A 17988-nucleotide genomic window follows, 5' to 3' on the forward strand; every position below is an offset into this window, starting at 1 on the left:
CTCCATATCAAAGAACGAGACGAAATAGTGATGCGTTGTCAGCCAGTATAATGTGTGGGATCAGGCGTAAAAACGACTACTTCGCCGCTGCAGCTGTTGGACCCACGCTCTTTTTACAGGTACCTATACCCTCAATCCCATCCAACATATTGTCTACCTACGCGCGGGAGGGTGGTTTGTGGACAGTGCTAGTGCATGATTTTCGCACCGTGACAGCTTGTTCGCGCTCGAAAGGCCGATAACAGAGACATACAGCTGTTTTCGGGCTATTTGATTTTTTGCTTAAACAGCGTTCCTTCTAGACTAGATTACCTTGCTAAATACAGCTTTTTCAACCTAAGACCTTTCGTTAATAGCAGCTATTCAACCCAACAGCTATCTAGTCAGCAGCAGCTATCAGGGCCAGTAGCAGCTTTCTAATTCAACAGCCTTCTATTAAAAGCAGCTATCAGGCCCGGCAAGCTATCAGGGCCCGATTACAGCTATCAGGGCCGTTGACAGCTATCAAGCCCGGTGACAGCTATCAGGGCCGTTGACAGCTTTTACATCCTGACATCGTTTACATAGCTTTCCAACTTATAGCGCTTATAGCGCCCAGCAGCCCCTATAGCCTTTGTTGTTTTCTAGCCCAAGCTTTTTGCAACTTCTTTTATTCAACAACCTTGATCAAACGGATCGAACGCGATGACCTTGATCCAGCTGGATGACCTTGATCGAACGCGATGACCTTGATCTAGCTGGATGACCTTGATCAAACGGATCGAACGCGATGACCTTGATCCAGCTGGATGACCTTGATCAAACGCGATGACCTTGATTTAACTAGGTGACCTTGATCTAACGCGATCAAAGTCATCCAGTTGGATCAAGGTCATCCCGTTGGATCAAGGTCATCGCGTTCGATCCGTTTGATCAAGGTCATCGCGTTCGATCAAGGTCATCCCGTTTGATCAAGGTCATCGCGTTCGATCCGTTTGATCAAGGTCATCCCGTTCGATCAAGGTCATCGCGTTCGATCAAGGTTTATAAGTACCTACCTAGGTACCAAGTAGCCCTGTAAAATAGGTACTTAGATAGCTTATAACCTGACAGCAATTTCAACCTGACAGTAATTTCAACCTAACAGGCTACACCCGGCTGACAGACTGTAAGCTTTGACAGCTAAAACGCTGCTGTAAGGTTTTTTACTTTATAATATTTTACTAGTGTAAGACCTTTCGTTAACCTAGCAGAATATGTATAAATCAAAAGATGCTATACTGTGTCGAATGGTAACAGGGCGGCCCTTACGACTAGATTTCTGACGTATAAATCTTGCAGTACCCCTTTCACAACCCCTGTCAGAAAACGCCCTTCCACGCGTAGGTAGTAGGTATGTTCTTAATCGCTGCCTTGATTTTAAGTACTGATATCACCCCAAAACGATGTAAAAACTGTTACAGATAATAATATTCACTTGTTCCAATTTTGAGTTTTTCCAATTTTGAGATATCCGTCCACAGGTCTTTTTCCGTCTAATCTTACGAGATTGCATGAGTGACGCCCTGAAGTACATATTCTCAAGGGCTTCTTGTTTGAGCCCGGCATGATGTATGAGCGGATCCGCATAAAGGAAATGAAGGCCCTGAATGCCTAGAAATGGGCACGCAATAACTTAACATAGAACCCTCAAACTTCTTGCCGTATTAAATAGGCGTGCTGCCAAAAGAAAAGAAAGAAGAGATTGAATTTGGTTGCTCACGTAGCAATTGGCATCATCGCATACGTAGAGCGTGGCTATTCAGCGCTCTAAATTGGCTATCCAGCATCCTGTGTCTCAAATGAAAGCTACTATGTACTTATTTAGTATCTGGGTGTGATAATACCAGGTATTCGAAGAAGGTAGCAGATAGTAACATATAATAGAAGAAGGTAGCCGCGGTAACAGATACCAAAGGAACATAGCGATAGTAGCAGATGCTCAAGGAACCGGGTATTATGGTCTGATCTTCACACTGGCAAACAAACGGTGTGAATACGATACCAGATGTACTCATACTTTACTTAGAAACAAGTTGTCACAGATGAACGATTGTCTGCCGGGTAGATGGGATGATTGGTTATAATTAAGCCAAGATGGTTGGTGTCTAATCAATTTTTAGGATCATTGTGTTTCAAGTTTGCTGAAAGAAATGCGTCATTCATGTGACTGTGGTCGGATCACGATTGGCTGGTGATAAGTGCTCTATGATATAAATTTAGACGTGTCATTTCGGCTTGGAAACCTATCAATTTAATCTGTTATAGAACAAAGACGATGCAGTGGTTATTTTGCTCCCTTATTAGGTAGATACCCGTGTACTTTGTATCTTTCGAATGGAACCCTGAGATGACGCAGTTGATTTCAAGATGTAGATGCGGGAGTAATTACGCCGAGATGCCCCCCCCGACCACTAACTGGCCCAATCACTCGCCTAGATTTTAACCTTAATTCACTCTTGGCTCCGCACTCGCCCTCCATGCAGGTGCGCTTTATCTGCACAATGACAAGTAGCAAACGTGTAAGAAAGAGAAGAAGAAGAAGAGGAAGAAGCAAAGAAGGAAAGAGGAACATTGTATGACTCCGCGACAAAACATGTGTGTGTGCGGTCCTACCGTCTTCCCGCACATGCAGACAATTGGAAGTGGTCTTATCCTTTTGGAAAGCTGATCAACGGCTATGGAATTCCAAGGTTCTGTTTGTTCGACAAGACGGTCAACCAGCCGCCACTTGACCGCCTCTTACATACCACTTCGACCTGTTCCAGTCCCTTGAACTTACTCCATATGGATGTGAAAAAGCATCAGAAGCAGAAGGCGGCAATGATCACAGCACTGCCACCAAGCGTGGCTTCTTCTCACAGGTGCCCTGAGGCCAGGCTCCCATGCCGACGGAGTTTATTCAGTAGAGAAAGCTTGGTTGATACCTGTAGATACCCCATGTAGCAATGGCCGGGACCGACACTCCGTACCCTGATGTCTGAGAGGCTTCGCGCTCTCCTGCCGTGAAAATTTACGGCTTTACCTTCGAATAGTTGGCCATGGAAAGCCGAGCCCGCGGGTTTAGAAGCAGTCTCTTCAAGTTGCTTCGTTGGTCAGCCGGTCAACCCGCAGCGCACAGCGCAACAAAGCAACAAAGCGGTCGCGCGCGGATCACGGAGGAACCATGACAAATTTACCCAGAGAGCACTCCACGGCTGGTGATGGCTGTGTGGCAGGGTAAAATAGCCAACATGAGCAAATGAGTAATGGATGGGTACCTACATGTACTGGAGCGTATCCAACTCCAGCCCAAGTCCCGAGCGGATCCGCTCCAAACAAATTCAGCCCCGGGTGTCAAACGAGGTACTTTCCGCAGAGCGTATTGGGTGGGAGCTGTCGCACCACACAGGCCAAGGCTCTTTGTACCTGCCCAGGTGCTCAACACAGGTACTATGGCAGATTCGCCGCCAGCCCCCTTCTAAGCAAGCCCCAAACGCCCTGGGCCTTTCCGGGCTTCTTTGTCCCTGCCCCAGGCTAAGGTTAGTTCCAGTTTTTAGTGCAACCGCGTCCCATCCAGTCTCCAGCTTGTCTTATATACCGTGCCTTGGCGCGCCAAATCTCGGATCTTTGCTCATCTTCTCTAGCTTTCTTATTCTCGCACAGCTGCGTGTCTTTTGCATATTCATACATCCACCAGCATCGCTTTCATCTTACAAGTTCACCATGAGAATCGATTTCACGCTCCTGCTCGTCACTCTCGTCACCACTGTGACAGCCAGCGCCATCGATGGCTCCCGGCATGTGGTGAGAGTTGAGGGCATCGCGCAGTCAGAGGAGCACGATCTGTACAAGCGCAAGGGCGGTGGCGGCGGAGGAGGCAGAGGAGGAGGCGGCAGCAGTGGAGGCAGCAGCGGCGGCAAGGGTGGCAGTTCTGGCGGTAGCAGCGGCGGCAGCAGTGGAAGTGGTGGAAGCAGTGGAAGCAGAGGCGGAAGCTCGTATGTTAGGCCTTAGGACCGGGTCTCCGGCCGTCCGAAGCCTCGTCCATTCCTCCCATTTCGACCGCATCGGCAACCTAACAAGAATATCAGTGGAAACCGAGCCCCAAGCTCCAACGTCGGAGGCACATCTGTGGGTGGAAGCGGCCCCAAGCCAGCATACGGCGGTGGACGATACTATGGCGGTGGTGCGACAACTCCCTACCGCGCCGGTGGTGTGAGTCCAAGTGGTATTGTCCCGATTGCTCTCCTTGGAGGCGCCGCTGCTCTCGCTATCTGGCCCGGAATCTGGCTGTACGGCGCGTACATGTACCCTTATCACCAACCGTACCACTTCCACAATGAGTCGAGCGGTCGTAACGAGACGCGAGATGTTCTCTGTGGATGCGGCACGTACGATGTTTGCAGTTGCGATGACAACAACAACACGGCGTACTATGACAGCCTTATCGGAAATGGCTCCTATGGCGCGCTCAACAAGAGCGTTGTTAACGTTGCCGACGTCAACGGCAGCACGACCCTTCTCATCAATGGCAGCCTTCCAAACGGCACAACAGCCGACGGCCCAGATTCGAGCGCAGCTACTCTGCGAACCGCCGCTGAGATGTTCGGCTTCTGGCCCGCTGTTGCTGCGGTCGTCGTCATCGTCTTCCTCGCATAAGAGATGAAAACTTCGGGCCTTCGATGGCCTCTCTTCTACAACTACGCTTTTCTAGAGTTCGAGGTGTTCTTTGTTACCTTTCATGTCTACGTGTATGCTTTCACTTGTTTACGATGGATACCATAATGTTTTATGACGAGTTGCCAAAAAAAAAATGTTGGCGGTGATACGGGTTTGGCGCTTCTTCTGGTGTTTTTTTTTTAACCCGCCTCCAGAGGTAGATGATACACGGCTACCAATAGAGAGGAATCATTTGGAATCATGGCCTGTTGGGCAGTGATTATTAGACTTCGGGCTATCTTCACGACGAGCTTACTGGGCTTGCATCATGTGGAATAGCAGAGGGCCTTTTTTAGTGCGGATGCAGTAATTGTAATTGAATATCTTAAAAGTGGCAGTGCTTTTTTAATTTGTGCTTTTCTGCAAGGTGGCCACCAACAATCCGATTTGCCTATGTTACTAAGAGAGGCAATGCGCGCGACGAGATGTTCTAGAATCATGATGATGCAGTCTTGGGTACAAATACGGTAGGTGGCGAGATGATATCATCAGATCTGCCGACGTTTCCTGGTAGGGTGAGTGACGGCCACATCTTGCCAGTAAAGTTCCATGTTCCATATTACCGGTCAATTCGGCGATTGCTTATTACGTCGAATCACACTGCATTAGCGATTCTGCGGTGGTGACGCTTTGAAGCTCTTGGCAACACCAAATCGCCGAAATGGGTGCAAGGCTTTTTTACAGGCTGTTTTTCATACAGAAACTTTTGATTGGAACTTTTGCGCTGTGTGGGGAGACTCTCTTTAATATGATTTAAATCTGCAGGTTGTTCATTTCGAATTCTTCTGTGACTGTAATGGAAAGAAAAAAGTTTGTCCGACAGGCGAAGATGTAACATGAGAAAGCAGATGGTGATGAATCAATGAATGTCAAGCAGGGCGAGGCTGAGAGCAAACCGAAGACTGCTTAAGTAAAGCCAGCTTGGCGCGTGACTTTGGCGCGCCGTGCGGATTGATCATGCTTTCACCAGATCCTCTCACATGAACATGAATACACATGATAATCGGCTTGAGAGCTGTGTGATGCGACTCACTGAATTCCTCCATAAACACAAGATTTAATGAGTGATTTCACATCAATTATATTCACACAATGCCTGAAGATATAGACAACTCGCTGCTGGAACGGCTTCAGGCGCTGCGGGGTTCAAGCTCCGGCGCATCGCCCGGTCGAGCAGCCCCCATAAAGTACGAGAATCACCCGCTCATTGCATCCCTAGACAACAAGAGTTTAGAGCTAAACAACTGCAGGTTCGACGTAGATTTGATTGAGAGATCAAAACCAGCCACCCGAGAAGATACCCTCGCTGCTCGGCTAAAGTCGCTGCGAGAGCGGGATGATGGTGGCTCAGCCTCACCAAGAAAGGAGAAGCCTGTCACTGCAGCAACATCGGCATCACATCTGGCTAAAGCGAAGGATGCTGCATCTACATCAGGGCCGGGAGATGGCGATGATATGGACCTCATGTTCTCGACCGATGACCAGACTCTCGAAGAGCTGCTCAACGATGTCAGCCTCGATGACAACCCCGTGCGAGAGCCCAGCGATGAGCAGGTCAAAGCCCTCTTGGAAAATCTATCACTGTCTGTGCCGAAAGACGACGCAGACAGGGATGAAGACGAGAACAAGGCCGGTGACTCGGACGATTCAGACGGCGAGCACATGCAAAGTAAAGTGAAGGACATCATCGCCCAGTTCAAAGATGAAATAGAGCTCGAGGCCGCTCTTGGGAGCCCCGACGAGGAAGCAGACTCCGCAAAGCATGGTCAAGATGAGAGTGAGGCCGGAGATGCAGATCTCGCCCTCCCTTCACTTCCTTCTAATCTCGCAGATCTCCCAAATTTTGCTCCTCAACGCCCGAGCGCCACGGGCAACATGAATGATATCACGGCTCGCATGGCCGCGCTCAAGGCTCCCTCTACCGAAGACACCTTCTCACTCCCCTCTGTTCCTAGTTCAAAGCCGTCTGCGGGCGATAAGCCCGTCAAACGACTTACCAGTAAGACGGATTACACGGATGACGACATCGACGGCTGGTGCACCGTCTGTCTTGATGATGCTACGCTACAATGTATAGGATGTGACGGCGATCCTTATTGTACGCGATGCTGGAGGGAGATGCATATTGGACCGGCGGCTGCCTTTGACGACAGAAGCCATAAGGCTGTCCAGTTCACTAAAGCGAAGAAGAAGAATAAACAACAGGTCGCACTAGGAGCTTGATATTTTCCTAAAATAAAAAAAAAAGAAAAGAAAAACAATTGAAATGCTTAAACCCATAATTTCCATGTGTGCCACCTAATCCCAGCATTGTGTGTGCATCTCTCCAGCATATGAAAAGTAAGCGGTCGAGGGGGTGCGCTCATCGATGTTGACTCCAAACTCCCAAACCATGTCATAATCCGAATTCCAGTCCTCTTGGTCCTCAAAGAACAATCTGAATAGCCAAACTAATTCACCAAAACATTTCTCAACTTAAAAGGGGGGAAGAAAAATGAGAGACAAATATGTTGTCTTTGACTTGATTAACCAATTTGTGGCCGCGAGCCTCGAATCAGCTGGGGCCCGTTCCTTGTCCCCCTCGGTTGGCCCCTGACATCTTGCCAAGTCGCATCGAAGCGACGGCTGGTTGAGGCTAGCAGGCTTTCCTCTTCATCGGCCTCGGCAAACTCATCAATTTCGGCGACGTTGACTCTTGGGGCACGTACCAGCGCCGTAATAAAGACAATGAAGAATACACCCATGAAGAAGTATTGAGCCCAGAAATCAATAATGCCGAATAGTGGCCATGTGATGGTGATACGATTCAGGAGAGTCGACATCATAGATGGAGTACAAACATCTTTGGCGTGCTTGTACTCAAGGTCATCAGAGCAAGGGCGAACCAACTCAGGGTGGTGTCTGCAGTCCGGTTGAGCACCGGGATATGCGGGCTCATTCGTACAAAATGTTTGCGTCCCGTAAAATGAATACTGAGGAGCTACAAACATGGCGACCGCGTAATTGATGGCCAAAGTGATGAGTGACAGCATGACCGTTGCGATGAGAAGGGCTTGCGGGGCTGTTCGACCTCTGCGAATCTGGAAGATGCGAATCCAGAGGAAGCGTATTCCAACGACGGCAATACCGGAAATGGAACTGCTAAAGAGAAGGAGGACCAGCAAAGTCATCAAAACGTAGTCGACGGGGAAAGCTTTCGCCGCCTGCAAGAATATCCAATTCATCGGCTGGAAAACGTGAACTCGACCGAGAATGTATCCACATCCTTGCTTGCAGACGGAATGCTTTGCCTTATCGATGCCTGTGATGAACATGGACACCCAAATGACGACGGCAAATATCAGCAGCAGGATCCCGCCAAGCATCTTGACTGGTCTGAACAGCGCACATAGCTTGAGCCAAATCTGATAGACTCGGCTCTTACCCTCGCCTTGGGCCTCAGCGGCGAGGCGCTCACGCCGGACTAGAGTTTGCTCCTCCCTGATTAGAGCATCTAGTTCCCGTCTATCCTTTCGAGACATGCCCTCTTCACGGCCGGCATTGCGTAGTTCAAGCTGGTGCTGGCGCTCTCGGTTTTGTTCCAGCTGAGAAGCTGTCGTTGCTGAGAGCTGGGGAGCCGAGATTGGGGGAGCAGATTTGATGAAGGATATGGGCAGAAGAGCAAGCCCAGCGCTGGTATAAACGACGTAGAGGAACGTTCCGAGCGTCACCAAAAGGCCAAGGGCAAAGGTAAGAGCCTTTTCGCCATGGTTCTGAGACAGTAGCGACTTGTAGTAGTCCAGATCCCAATGGCCCTTGTTGCCACCGGCTGCAGGGACAAAGAATCCCAGAAGGAAGAGCACGACGGTGAGAGCAACGAAAAACAGTGTATACTTGGAGGCGGCCCAAAACCGGCTCTTCCATGTCCGGCCCTCCTCCTCAAAGGCGACCTCATCGTATTCCTCATACCAGAAATACGCAAAGGGAATGACCAAGAGGCACAGCAGGGCATCGAAGCTGTAAAGCGAATAGTACACGACTTTGAGAGTCAAGAGAATATCTGCGACTCGCTTTGGCGTGGCCCAATCCTTCTTGACGCCTAGAGCTGAGGATCCGGTAGACGAGACGAGAGCGATATCGACAGGAAGAAGCAAGACAGTCGCGAGAAGAGATGTGAGACTGACGATGGCGACGATGCTCACCATGGCCGAACGGTCGATGGGAGTCTGCCATGTGAAGGTCGTGATGATCGCGGCGCCGAGACATAGCAAAACGACAACTGCGTAAGCCAGCCAGATGAGACCGGCTTGGACGAAGCCTGCGGCCATGACGGGCAACAGGCGGGTTTAGTCCTTAGCAGTGCTATACTGTGTGTATTGTAGATAAAGGACCAGTTTTGCTGTACGGCATTTGTCTAGCTGTGCTGGTGGGTTGTTGTAACCGGTTCAATGTTGTTTCTTTGGGAACGCGTGGCGATTGTTGTCTTTGGCTGGATTGTGACGCAATGGGGGCATCACCAGTTGTCTCACCCAGCGTTACATTCCCGGGCTGTTCTAGAGCTTCAGGTACATTCGGTGCCTGGATTGGAGCTGGGGGTGACTCTCCACAGGAGCAGCTGCTAAGGTACCTTAGGTACAGAGGCAGTCTAAGAGGCCTAGCGTACCCAATACGCGAGTGGAGTCCCGTCTCGTGCTATGGTTGTAGGTACCCAATACTGCCCGCAGATACAGCTCAATGTCAGTGGCCCGGCACGGCAGCGCGTTGATCCGCTATCGATGGCCGCTAGCCCACTGCCGGCCTGAAGTGCAGCAGCTCCCCGGACAAAACATCAATACCCACCTCCAGGAAATTGTTTTGCGACGCCTCGTCTCTGTCAATCGCCAGCCGCATCGCCCAATCGCGCTCGTGAGACGGCGGAGGCAATGCACTTGCAGCTATGCAGGTCTACACTGAGCTCACGGCTCCCACAGCCGTCACCCACAGCCTGAGTCTGCCTCTGACTTCTGCAACCGCCAACAACCTGGTCGTTGCCAAGGGCTCGCTGCTCCAGATCTTTACCGTCAAGAGCATCTCTGCCGAGCTCGACCCCGAATACCAGCCCAATCAGCCGGCAGAAGTCGGCACCCGATTTGACCGTCAAGTAAACGACGACGATGGCCTCGAATCCTCCTTTCTCGGCGGCGAGTCTATGTTTATGCGAACCGATCGGACGAACAACACCAAGCTCGTGCTCATTGCAGAGATTCCGCTTGCGGGGACAGTGATTGGACTGGCAAGATTAAAAACAAACAAGACAGCATCAGGGGGCGAGGTTCTGTTGCTTGCGTACAAGGCGGCCAAGATGTGTCTGGCAGAGTGGGACCCGAAGAAGAACGAGCTCGAGACGATTTCCATCCACTACTATGAAAAGGAAGAGCTGCAAGGAGCGCCATGGGAGGAGGTGTTTGGGGAATATGTCAACCACCTCGAGGCAGATCCCGGCAGTAGGTGTGCCGCCTTCAAATTCGGCACCCGAAACCTCGCCATTCTGCCCTTCAGACGCTCCGAAGAAGACCTGGAGATGGAGGACTGGGACGAGGACCTGGACGGACCTCGACCTGTCAAGGAACAAGCGGCAGCTGTCAACGGAGATAGCGGCACTGTAGAAGCAGCATACATCCCGTCATTTGTCTTGCGTCTGCCCCTCCTAGACCCGAGCCTGCTTCACCCCGTGCACCTCACCTTTCTGCATGAGTATCGCGAGCCCACGTTCGGTGTCTTGTCCTCTAGCCAAGCGCCCGCTGCCTCCCTGGGCTCGAAAGATCATCTGTCGTACAAGGTCTTTACTTTGGACCTCCAACAGAGAGCCTCTACGACCATCTTATCAGTGACCGGCCTGCCTCATGACCTTTACAAAGTCATCGCACTGCCTGCTCCTGTCGGTGGCGCCTTGTTAGTTGGCCAGAATGAGTTGATTCATGTTGATCAATCTGGAAAGCCAAATGGCGTGGCTGTCAATCCCATGGCCAAGCTGGCGACGTCCTTTAGTCTGACTGATCAAGCAGACCTAAATCTGCGCCTTGAGAACTGTGCCATCGAGCTACTTGCTGTTGAAAATGGCGAGCTACTTTTAATATTAAGTGATGGCCGACTCGGCATAATTTCCTTCAAGATTGACGGACGAACAGTATCGGGGCTCAGTGTTAGGCTGGTGGGCGCAGATTGCGGTGGCAATGTAATCCAGAGCAGAGTTGCGTGTATTTCCCGGCTGGGGAAAAACGCATTCTTCATCGGCAGCGAAACTAGCGACTCCGTCGTCCTAGGGTGGTCGAGAAGACAGACACAAGAAAAGCGTAGGAAATCTCGGCTCATAGATCCAGATCTGGCTTTGGAAGTGGACGAGCTCGACTTGGAGGATGATGAAGAGGATGATGACCTGTACGGCGAGGATTCCGCTGCGGTCAAGCCCCAAACGACAAACGGAGGCCCAGCCAAGTCTGGGGATTTAACATTTCGAATCCATGATGTGCTGCTTAGCATCGCACCGATACAAGATATCACATGCGGACAGGCGGCCTTTTTACCAGACGGTGAGGAGGCTGCCTTGAACAGAGGTGTCTCAGCTGATCTGCAACTTGCCTGTGCTGTCGGGCGTGGAGGAGCAGGCTCCCTTGCCATCATCAACCGCGAGATCCAGCCCAGAGTTATCGGCCGGTTTGAGTTTCCAGAAGCCAGAGGGTTCTGGACAATGTGTGTCAAGAAGCCAGTCCCCAAGTCGTTGGGTGCGAATGCTGGGGTGGCTGGCGACTACGACACACCGATACAACACGACAAATTCATGATTGTTGCCAAGGTCGACCTTGATGGATACGAAACGTCTGATGTGTATGCCCTGACCGCAGCGGGCTTTGAGACCTTGAAGGAGACAGAGTTTGAGCCTGCTGCTGGGTTTACGGTGGAAGCTGGCACAATGGGAAAGCAGATGGTAGTTATTCAAGTGCTGAAGTCGGAGGTGCGGTGTTACAACGGAGGTAAGTTTCTTGTTACCGGTTATGACCATGCGAATACTAAGTGTCTTTCTAGATCTGGGGTTGATCCAGATTTTGCCCATGCTGGACGAAGAGACAGGTGCCGAGCCGCGGGCTGTCAGTGCAAGTATCGTCGACCCGTATTTGCTCATTATCCGCGACGACGGCAGCGCGTTCCTCGCACAAATTGATGGCAACAATGAGATTGAAGAGGTGGAAAAGACAGACAGTGGCCTTATATCAACAAAATGGGTAGCTGGATGTCTATATAAAGACACCAAGGGCGTCTTTCAGTCAGGTCTCGACGGCGCAACCAGGAAGCCAAACGAGGAAGTCATGATGTTCTTGCTCAATTCAACAGGGGCCTTGCATGTGAGTTATCCCGTCTAACAAAGCCGTGATTCGCATTTCAGCGGGCTAACCATGACAGATATACGCACTACCGGATCTTTCAAAGGCTGCTTATGTGGCCGAGGGACTTTCATCAATACCTCCCCATCTTTCAGCTGGATTTGTGGCCAGAAGAGGAGCCACCCGAGAAAGTCTCACAGAGATTGTCGTGGCAGATCTTGGAGACTCGGTCCACTCCTCACCTTACTTGATAGTACGATTCATGATTCCCCAATCTTCCGTCGATAATCTGCTAACAACAAGACTCTCTAGTTACGGCATTCCACTGATGATCTTACCATATATGAGCCAATTCGCCTACCTACCACTTCAGCCGCTCACACCTTATCAGACACGCTCTTTTTTAAAAAATCGGCAAATTCTAGTTTGGCCAAGAGTGCCGTCGAAGACCCATCGGATGACACGGCGCAACCGCCGCGCTACGTGCCTCTGAGAACCTGCGCGAATGTGGGTGGCTATAGCGCCGTCTTCCTCCCTGGCCCATCACCGGCCTTCATCATCAAGAACAGCAAAAGTATCCCTAGAGTGGTTAGTCTGCAAGGCCTTGGGGTTCGGGGCATGAGCACTTTCCACACTGAAGGTTGCGATAGGGGGTTCATTTACGCAGACTCTGAAGGCGTGGCTAGAGTGACGCAGCTCCCGAGCAACACCAACTTTACAGAACTGGGTGTCTCGGTTAAGAAGGTTCCATTGGGCCACGACGTTCGCCATGTTGCGTACCACCACCCCACCGAGATGTACATCGCGGGCTGCACCATCACCGAGAATTTTGAGTTGCCGAAGGATGATGACTATCATAAGGAGTGGGCCCGGGAGTCGCTCTCTTTCTTGCCTTCGATGGCCAGGGGGGCTCTTAAACTAATCAACCCCATCACATGGACCGTTATTCACTCGATTGACATGGAGCCTGGAGAGTCGATTGAATGTATGAAGACGCTGCATCTCGAAGTGTCTGAAGAGACCAAAGAGCGGAGAATGCTGCTAGCAGTAGGCACTGCCTTGACGAGAGGCGAAGATCTGCCCACTAGAGGCCGCGTGCAAGTGTACGACATCGTTACCGTCATCCCAGAGCCCGGGAAGCCAGAAACGAACAAGAGACTTAAGCTTCTAGCCAAAGAGGAGATTCCCCGTGGCGGCGTGACGGCCTTGTCCGAGATTGGCACTCAGGGACTTATGCTGGTGGCGCAAGGCCAGAAGTGTATGGTGCGCGGTCTGAAGGAGGATGGCTCGCTGCTTCCCGTGGCCTTTCTAGATATGAGCTGCCACGTATCCACGGCGCGGGAATTGCCAGGCACCGGGCTCTGCCTGATTGCGGACGCCTTCAAGGGTCTGTGGTTCGCCGGCTATACGGAGGAGCCATACACGTTCAAGGTGCTCGGCAAGAGTAGCGGGTCGCTGCCCCTGCTGGTGGCAGACTTTCTCCCAGACGGAGAAGATTTGTCAATGGTTGCTGTGGATGCGGATGGGGATATCCATGTTCTCGAGTTCAATCCAGAGCGTAAGTCTTTTTTGCCCCTGTCCATATCGCGGATGAATATCGTTGGATTTGACAAGACTAACATTTCTTTCTTTTAGATCCCAAATCTCTCCAGGGCCACCTGTTACTTCACCGAACTACATTCAGCGTGACCCCTAACCCTCCAACCTCCACACTCCTCTTACCACGCACCCTCCCCGCATCTCATTCCTCAACTACATCGCCAGACTCGTCGTCTTCGCAACCGCACCTGCTCCTCCTCGCATCTCCCTCAGGCTCCCTGGCTTCTCTAACGCCCCTCCCCGAATCCGCCTACCGGCGGCTCCTATCCGTCACAAACCAGCTCCTACCAGCCCTCGTGCCCCACGGCGGCCTCCACGCCAGAGCACACCGCACGCCCGAAGGCGGAGGCGGCATGTCTCGCATAGTCGGTGTCGAAACTGCCGCGTCTGGCCGCGCAATCGTAGACGGCGCCATCTTGGCTCGGTGGAATGAGCTCGGCGCCGCCAAGAGAGCCGAGGTTGCCACCAGGGGTGGATATGACGGCATCATGGAGATGAGGGAGGATCTAGAAGCAGTGTTGGGATGGAGTGGACTTGCGTATATTTAAGAGGAATAATTTCGTTATGTATATCTACATGGTTGATGCGTGAAGAGGTTAGACGGGCGTAGAGGGATTCTGGCTCGATGAATATAGTATAGTAGGACAGGTACAGTAGCTAGCATGCATGTCACAATGCTTCACATGGGGAATATAGTGTCACAAGCTCAACTTATTCAGTGCGTAGTAACAGCATCGTACAATAACAATCAATTTTAGCGACCAATCTAAAAAGAAGACATAGAAGGGGATCCCGCAGTAACTGCCACAAGTGAGGGAATCCATTCCGGATATTTGCACAATCTGCCGATATCACACAAACAGAATCCCATCATATTTGTCCATCCAGTTCTATAGCCCGTCCCACCAAAAAAAAAGAAAAACCTGCGACGCCATCTCCTTGCTGTCTTGCCGTAGGAGATATAAAAATCGTAGCAGAAGATTGCCACCTTGGTCTAATTCCCATCATATCCCATCATTTGCACATATGGCCCATTCCTAAGAAATAAAGCAAACCATGAAACAGAACGCCCACGAGAAGGAAGGCCAACCATTGAGAGATTGAAGCCATCGATCAAGAAGAAGTCCGTTCATAAAAAGACGCCGTCCCAGAGCCGGAACACCAAAACAAATTGATGAAGAGAGAAATTCATCCACCACACAAAGGAAAAATAAAACAATAGGAAAGATAATGGATCATATACTCAGATCCAGTCCGCAAGTTTTTGTTGTACAGAACAGCATCACTTCCTACCGCGAATGCTGCCCCATCGCCGTTTCAGACTGTCACTCAGTTTCTTGCCAGTCGAGTTTCGACGCTCAAGTTCGGAGTTGTTGTAGGCATTGCCAGTGGCCGAAGAGCTCCCACGCAGCGCAACAGTCATGCTGCGCTGATGCCTGGATTTAGAATGATGATTGTGATGGCGTAAGCCGGTCTGCATCTCAATCTCATCGGGCTCTCCGTCCTTGGCACGCTTCTTCTCCTTTAGCGCTCGCTCAAGGGAGTAAGAGGGCTCTCCTTTTCCTTTGAGGTCGTCCGGATGATATTTCTGTAATTGAGTAAGCATCTCCGAAGATGTCCGCGGATCGACGTGGAGGAAGAGGAGGGTGTTGGTGAAGGTGACGTTACAGTGTCAGCCCAGCGCTTGTAGGGACCACCAGGAGCATCCGGTTCCCTCATGAGATCAGCGCCTTCTTCATAGCTCATCCGAGACCCGCGATAGTCATAATCTCCTGAGGGGATGGTTGAAGTACCCTGGAGGGGAACGTGATGCCGGAGGCTGTCCATGACGTATTCCCGAGGTGTAGCCCGCAAGGCCGCCATGTTGGACTCCTGCACCGCAGCAACCGGCGAGGTTCTGGGGTCAAGGTTTCGGCTCCGGAGGGTGGCATCGTATGGCCCGCCGTGGTGATACATGCCGCCGATTGTATCGAGAGCATCAATGATGTCGGTTTCAGAAACGCGAGGCCGGTGACGGCGTTGCCGGTCAGCAGCGCGGGTGTCGTTGATAATAATATCCAAGGGACGATGCGACATGTCTCCGGGGAAGCGCTCGCCAAGAGACTGAGTGCGATGACGGCGGTGGGCCTGTTTGTGAGCTCCGGGCTGGCCATAGTTGGCCAATTCCGAGTTGCTGCGGCCATGCGGGTTCATAGAGGCATGCTTCCCGGACTGCTGTCCAGAAGCAAACGGATTTGTCGGATGGTAATGACCTTCCGGGCTGGCAGCGTTGGGAGTCCGCATCATTAGACGGCAATGGCTGCTGACGCTGTATTGAGCCGTGGGATTCGCAGAGGGTGGAGGCGGCAGCCGTTTTCTTTGGCTGAATTTGTGCTCGGGGTTGCCTGTACAAGGAGGTGTAGGATATGAGGCTGCGAATCTACCGGGAAGATCTAGGCTTGAGCTTGAGCTTGAAGCTGGGCTTGCCGGTCGCTGGCGGGTGTGAGACGGTAGAGCCTGCAGAGAGATGCGGTGCGGGTTGTAGTGAGAAGATCCAAGGCCAGTCTCTTCGCTGGGTTCAGGAGCAGTGAGAGGGTCCAAGATGTACTTGCGAGCCTAGATTCGAGCGGTGTTAGTTGGGTTCAATTTCGAGTTGAATGAATTCAAAAAGTGTTCATGTAATGGAAGAGAAGCAGAAATGAAAGATAAGAAGAGGACATGAAGAAAGTATATATGAATATGAACGAGGTGGAAAGTGGGGAATGACGAAATGGCTGACGAAGTTGGTCCGAGACGGTGGTACAAGGGAATAAACGATAAACGCAGAACGGCTTGGCCTGATGATGTACGGAACCAGACAGGTTTGGCCAAGAACAAGAGCCAATGACACCATTGAAGCGGACGGTCGCAATCAAACCAAACTCGGCATCGCAGCAGGAAAATCCAAACGGCGCATCGTGCGATCTGCCGGCCCACTTGAGCTCTTCCCACCGATCCGCTGAAGCCGAATTGGTGACGCAAGGAGACGCAACGCAGCGCAACATGTGGTGGCCATGTGGGAATCCTGAATCCCTGCATTTTCAGGGTTCGCTCCAGCACCCTTGCGATCGGCATGGGGTCGCCTGCAGGTGACGACGAAAACCCACCGGGAGCGCGGATGAAGAAGAAGAAGAAGACGGAGAAGATGGTGATGACCATGATGGATGTGTACAATAGAGGGGGATGAATTGAATAGAGAGATTGCAACCGAAGCGCATACTTACCCAGTCTTTATCTATGCCGTCGCTGTCGTACATTTTGGCGGATTTGTGTTGTGCTGAATACTTTGTAGTATAAAATATCGCAGCTGGTGACTCTGCAGGTGTTTCAAGGTCTCTGCTCAATGCGGATGTTCGGAAGGCGATGATGCTGATCTTTGGAATCTGCACTTTGTGAAGAGAGAGAGAGAGAGAGAGAGAGAGAGAGAGAGAGAGAGAGAAGAGGCGCAGAAGATAGAAGTTGGACTCGTATAGAGCAAGCAAGTGTTTGAACGGTTGAGAAGCGAGTATCGAAGAGGGCAACGAGAAGGATTGGATTGAAAAACCGGAGGGCGTAGGCCGGTATTTAAGTCGGAGCCAAACTATGGAGGACGAATGCTCTCTCAAAGGTAAATCCCGGTTGCTAGAGGTGATGGGGCCTTATAGTTTATGTCCATGTATAAAATATCCTCTCGCTAAAGTCAAGTCGGTTTGGGTTTTTGAAGGTGGTTCTCGAGAAAAGTCAAGAAAAGCCCGTTTGAACAAGTACTAGGTGCCTCTGTATCCAATTCAATCGCGACGAGTCCCGACGGCGAAGGATGCGGCAACACCAAGAAATAAATCTCTGTAGCTACAAAATGCAGCGACACTGCAAAATGTATGTGCCAAAGAAACACGGTTTGTCCGGGATTACACGAGGGACAGAGAGGAGAGGGGAAGCGGGAGACTTTAAACCTGGATCCCGTTCCCACCACGAGGCCAAGAAGCTTTTTGGCTCACCAACATAAACATAGTTTGTCATCGGGATTATTGGGCATGTAGCCAACCAAGCCCCCCCAAAGTCACTGTGCAATACCTATTCGAGGTACGGAGTATGTATGTACGGGCGGCCCCAGTCGGGAAAAAGTGGCGAGGTCCTTGAGCTGCGGCCATGTAAGTCGAGGGACTCGAGGGTGACCGACCTGCAGTAGTCGTCACCCATTCTCGCACACTATTTGACTACTGGTGCTACTAACCTAGTACTTTACTGGATGAGTCCCTCGTGTCCGGATTTTGCAGACAGGCGCCATCACGAGACTAGCCCTGCTTCAGTCTGGACCCTTTGGATCTTGGGCTGGCTG

The 17988-nt window shown here is 51.2% G+C and overlaps 5 protein-coding genes across 5 annotated transcripts; 3 read left to right on the forward strand and 2 right to left on the reverse strand.

Annotated features, from left to right (window-relative positions):
- Window positions 1-3723: 3723 nt before the first annotated feature.
- On the forward strand, window positions 3724-4656 carry Triagg1_716 (uncharacterized protein; the record flags this gene model as incomplete). Its single annotated transcript, XM_062894264.1, has 2 exons — window positions 3724-3995; window positions 4089-4656. The coding sequence occupies 2 exons, from the start codon at window positions 3724-3726 to the stop codon at window positions 4654-4656; spliced, it is 840 nt and encodes a 279-aa protein (XP_062759940.1).
- A 1152-nt stretch (window positions 4657-5808) lies between these two features.
- Triagg1_717 (uncharacterized protein) lies at window positions 5809-6939 on the forward strand (the record flags this gene model as incomplete). Its single annotated transcript, XM_062894275.1, has 1 exon — window positions 5809-6939. The coding sequence occupies one exon, from the start codon at window positions 5809-5811 to the stop codon at window positions 6937-6939; it is 1131 nt and encodes a 376-aa protein (XP_062759941.1).
- Window positions 6940-7241: 302 nt separating this feature from the next.
- Window positions 7242-9023, reverse strand: Triagg1_718 (uncharacterized protein; the record flags this gene model as incomplete). The annotated part of the gene is made up of 1 exon (XM_062894286.1): window positions 7242-9023. One exon carries the CDS (start codon window positions 9021-9023, stop codon window positions 7242-7244), a length of 1782 nt encoding a protein of 593 aa, XP_062759942.1.
- A 406-nt stretch (window positions 9024-9429) lies between these two features.
- Window positions 9430-14200, forward strand: Triagg1_719 (uncharacterized protein; the record flags this gene model as incomplete). The annotated part of the gene is made up of 6 exons (XM_062894297.1): window positions 9430-9600; window positions 9638-11705; window positions 11758-12074; window positions 12133-12306; window positions 12366-13611; window positions 13689-14200. The coding sequence occupies 6 exons, from the start codon at window positions 9430-9432 to the stop codon at window positions 14198-14200; spliced, it is 4488 nt and encodes a 1495-aa protein (XP_062759943.1).
- A 734-nt stretch (window positions 14201-14934) lies between these two features.
- Window positions 14935-16829, reverse strand: Triagg1_720 (uncharacterized protein; the record flags this gene model as incomplete). Its single annotated transcript, XM_062894308.1, has 3 exons — window positions 14935-15240; window positions 15321-16247; window positions 16623-16829. The coding sequence occupies 3 exons, from the start codon at window positions 16827-16829 to the stop codon at window positions 14935-14937; spliced, it is 1440 nt and encodes a 479-aa protein (XP_062759944.1).
- Between the last annotated feature and the right edge of the window lie 1159 nt (window positions 16830-17988).

The sequence above is a fragment of the Trichoderma aggressivum genome (assembly GCF_033847375.1).
Source record: "Trichoderma aggressivum f. europaeum strain CBS 100526 chromosome Unknown scaffold_002, whole genome shotgun sequence".
NCBI classification, from domain to species: domain Eukaryota; kingdom Fungi; phylum Ascomycota; class Sordariomycetes; order Hypocreales; family Hypocreaceae; genus Trichoderma; species Trichoderma aggressivum.